This window comes from Myotis brandtii, unplaced genomic scaffold (assembly GCF_000412655.1).
Source record: "Myotis brandtii unplaced genomic scaffold, ASM41265v1 scaffold1750, whole genome shotgun sequence".
NCBI classification, from domain to species: domain Eukaryota; kingdom Metazoa; phylum Chordata; class Mammalia; order Chiroptera; family Vespertilionidae; genus Myotis; species Myotis brandtii.
This window is the reverse complement of record NW_005356477.1, coordinates 245,727-249,670: the sequence shown is the minus strand read 5'-3', so window position 1 is coordinate 249,670 and position 3,944 is coordinate 245,727. Positions and strand designations below refer to the sequence as shown.

At 59.9% G+C, this 3,944-nt stretch overlaps 1 protein-coding gene across 1 annotated transcript in view; it reads left to right on the top strand.

Moving 5' to 3' along the window:
* Nucleotides 1–3,944, top strand: part of PPP1R18 (protein phosphatase 1, regulatory subunit 18) — a 25,488-nt gene that overhangs the window by 21,235 nt on the left and 309 nt on the right. Inside the window, exons 3-4 of the mRNA XM_014537270.1 lie at nucleotides 4–198; nucleotides 3,872–3,939. Of these exons, the coding sequence (XP_014392756.1) occupies nucleotides 4–198; nucleotides 3,872–3,939 (263 nt within the window). The remainder of the gene's footprint in view (nucleotides 1–3; nucleotides 199–3,871; nucleotides 3,940–3,944) is intronic.

Below are 3,944 nucleotides of genomic sequence, written 5' to 3'. Positions count from 1 at the left end.
GGGCACACCTTCACCGCCAACCCCAGTCGGTCTGCGCCCCACGCAGCCCCTGCTGCTCCTGCCCCCGCTGATGCTGCGGCCCCCGGGGCTGGGAAGAAGTGGTACCCGACTGCGGAGGAGATCTCGGTTCTGGGGGGCTACCTCCGCCTCAGCCGCAGCTGCCTTGTCAAGGGGTCCCCTGAAAGGCACCACAAACAGGTAGGGAGCAGCCAAGCCAGACTTCGTAGCAGCCCACTCGCCGTGCCCTCTGGGCTCTGAACTCCACCTTTCTCTCTGACCCTGCTCCTGGTCCTCTGGTCAGCCTCCCCTGCCCTCCTCTGCAGACACCCCTTCCTTCTCACAGCCCCTTGTCCATGGCCAAGCCTCGAGGGTCTGCCCACAACCATGCTGTCCCTGGGGTGTCGCAGGGTGTGCCCTGACTGCTCCCTCTCTGCTCCCTCGGGCTCTAAGGCCCCCCATTTCTTTCCTTCCTTTCCTCTGAGTCTGTGACCCAACCCAGCCCATCTGGTGGGAGACAGGCCAACAGCCTTGACTCTGTGACAAGCAGGGTCACCAGGATGACAGCCCTCACAGCTTCCAGGGGGGGATGGGGGGCAGGGGGGGGCGGTTGGCTTTGGGGTTCTAGAGAGAAACTGAAGGAAGAAGTGAGTGGAGGGAGGCCTCAGAACCCCAAGGAAGAGAGGACAGCTGAGTGGCCACGGCCTGGGCTGGAGGGCGTGGGGAATGGGACAGGGCTGGCCAAAGAGCAAGTCTGCCCCTGGGAGAGACACACACTGAGGCCGTTAGAGTGGGCGACCTCAGGCTGCACCCCCAGCCGGCCTCTGCTTCGGACAGTGCCGCCTCTCCCAGCCTCCCGCCTCTGCCTTCCTCCCCGGCCTCGCCCTCGCTTCTCAGGACTGGCTCACACTGGGGTTCCCCTCTCGCTGGCCTCTCCCTCCCCTTGGGGTAGAAAAAGAGAAGTGAACGTGGAGGCACTGCTGAGAGCAGGGAGTCCAATGGGAGTTGAGGACAGGGGTGGGGCCAAGGCCAGCGGAGGGTCAGAGGTCAGACTGGAATCAGGGTGTGCAGGAAAGTGGGAGAAGCCAGGCTAAGGGCTCCCTGGCCTGGCCCTGGTCCCACCCCTTCCGCAGTCCCCCGAGACGGAAGCCCTTCCTGGACTCCAGTCCTCATCCCACATGTGCCACCCTCAGACGTGGTTTCTGTGTCCACAGGGACCACAGGCTAGGTTCAGCTTGGGGGTCATTTGTCCCCCGCTCATCATCACAAGGAGCTTAAGCGCCCACCCTGAGCCCGCGACCATGCAGTGAGGTAGGTCAGGAAGGCCAGGGCGAAGTGGTCAGAAAAGTCACTTCCTACGGAGTCAGCTGGCTTTGCTTTTGGGGTGGAAAGAGCAGAGGGAGCATGAAGTTTGGGACCCAAAGTCCAGGGCCGTCCGGGTGCAGGGCAGGACCTGTGGTGGTGACCATACCTGGGTCAGGGATCTGGGAGCCGGAAGCAGATCACCCAAACAGGAAGCCTGGGGTGGGGGCCGGAAGGCGGTGGGGCCGAGTGGGGACGCTGCCCTGCCTGCCAGCACCACTCAGGATGTGGTGAGAGGAGGAAGCAGAGCGGGGTGGGGGTGGGGCGGAGCAGCGCTCTGCGGACCACAGGCCTCCCCCTCGCCCTTTCAGGCTCATGAGGGGCTAGCATCCCTGTCCCAGCTCTGCCCCCTAGTTCAGGGATAGGAGCACCCACCGCCCGCCTCCTTCCCTAAGTAACATCTGCAGGCCAATTCCACCAGCCTTATTCAGAGGAGCCCCAGGCTTGCCCCGGGCCCAGAGCCCCTCCCTCTCCAGCCCCCTCCGGACCTTATATAGCTGATGAGGAGCCAGTGAGTCACCCCTCTGCACCCCCTCCCGTGCAGGCTGTACATTCCTGGGAAGCCCAGTCAGAAGTTGGGGTTGGGGGAGGGAAGCAGTGTGGAGAGAGTCAAACATGGACTGAAAGCAAAAAAAATGAGCCCCTTTTCAGCGTGTCTAACACACTGCAGAGCTCGTCCCCGAAGGGGGACATGAAAAGAAAAGAGACGTGGGTTCCCAGAAGTTTGGGTAAATCTGTCAGTCACAGAACCAGAGATGGCCCCTTTAAGAAGTTTGGATGCAAAGGGTCTGGTTGCTGTCACCAATTCTATCAGCCATTTCACAGACGGGTCAACTGTGTACAGGCTGGGCTCCCCCAGCCTTGGTCCTCTGCTGGGACCTCATCTGGGGTCTGCATGAACCCCTCCTTACCCAGTAAAGCATCTCCCAGTCTCCTGTTGACAGAAGACACAGGGCAGTAAAGCGCAGGGTGAGTGGAAGCTGGAGGCCGGAGGAGTGGGAGTGGGTGTGACTGTAATGTGTGGCTGGGAGAGGGGCATTGGGTATGTTTGGGAGAAGAGTGTTCCAGGCAGAGGGGGCAGCCGCCGAGGCCTGCGCGGGAGTGCCTGGGCCTGTGGCTGGAGGGAGGATGCCCAGAGGTGAGGGCGTGGCCATGGCAGCATCCTCTAGACCAGTGATGGCGAACCTTTTGAGCTCGGCGTGTCAGCATTTTGAAAACCCTAACTTAACTCTGGCGCCGTGTCACATATAGAAATTTTTTTATCTTTGCAACCATAGTAAAACAAAGACTTATATTTTTGATATTTATTTTATATATTTAAATGCCATTTAAAAAGAAAAATCAACCAAAAAAATGAGTTCGAATGTCACCTCTGACATGCGTGTCATAGGTTCGCCATCACTGCCCTAGACTTAGACTTTGGTCAGGCTCTAGCTTTTGTCCCGGTGAGATGGGGAGCCAGTGCAAGAGTGACAGTTCCTGAGTTTCAGGCTCCAGTGGGGACCCATGTTAGCAACTTCCTGTCCAGCCACCTTCCAGGCTTTACTCACATCCCAGTCCGCTGAGGCTCGGGGGTGCGGGGAGCCAGCCCCAAGTGTCTCAAAACATATGCTGGGAAGGCCCGATAGGTCTGGACCTTTCCAGGGAGTTCACAGGAACCTCCTGCTATATATATATATATATATAGTTTTATTGATTTTTTACAGAGAGGAAGGGAGAGGGATAGAGAGTTAGAAACATCGATGAGAGAGAAACATCGATCAGCTGCCTCCTGCACACCCCCCACCGGGGATGTGCCCGCAACCAAGGTACATGCCCTTGACCGGAATCGAACCTGGGACCCTTCAGTCCCCAGGCCAACGCTCTATCCCCTGAGCCAAACCGGTCAGGGCAACCTCCTGCTTTTTGCTCCGGGTTAACCCCACGCTGCCCCTTCCCTTCCCCTGAGCTTCTGAGGAGGGCCCAGGGCTGCGGGGGAGCGGGCTGTTTATGGGGAGCCTGTCCCTCCCTCTCCTGTCTGGTGTTGTGCCTGTCTGCCTGTCCCTTCTGAGCACTCTCCAAGCCCCGCCCCCCCACATCTGCCCGGACTCTCCCCTCTGCCCTGTCACCTTCCCTGGCTGCACCTCTGGGGACGCCCCTGTGTGGAGGGAAGAGTGTTCCTCGGGGCCCTGCTGTGGGTTGCCTTGCTTTTCCCTGGGACCCCCTCCCAGCCAGCTCCAAGCTCACCTCGGGGAGGCTTCCCGTCCTGATCGCAGGACTATGCCCGCGTTTTTAGTTTGTCCTTACCCTTCTGCCTCCCGCCCGCTACGAGTTGGGAACCCTGGTCCTGCGTTACTCACCTCTGCCCCTGCCAAACGCAGGCCCAAGTCTCATGTTTTTGAAACTGATCGAAGGAAAACTGGGTCCCGGAGGGGTGAGGAGGGCAAAGGCAGCGGGTGCCCAGATCCAGCCCCACGCCCACCTTGCACGGGGCTGAGGTGGGTGACCTGCCTCCTTCGCCCCCCACCCCCAGCTCAAGATCTCCTTCAGCGAGACAGCCCTAGAGACTACGTACCAGTACCCCTCCGAGAGCTCGGTGCTGCGGG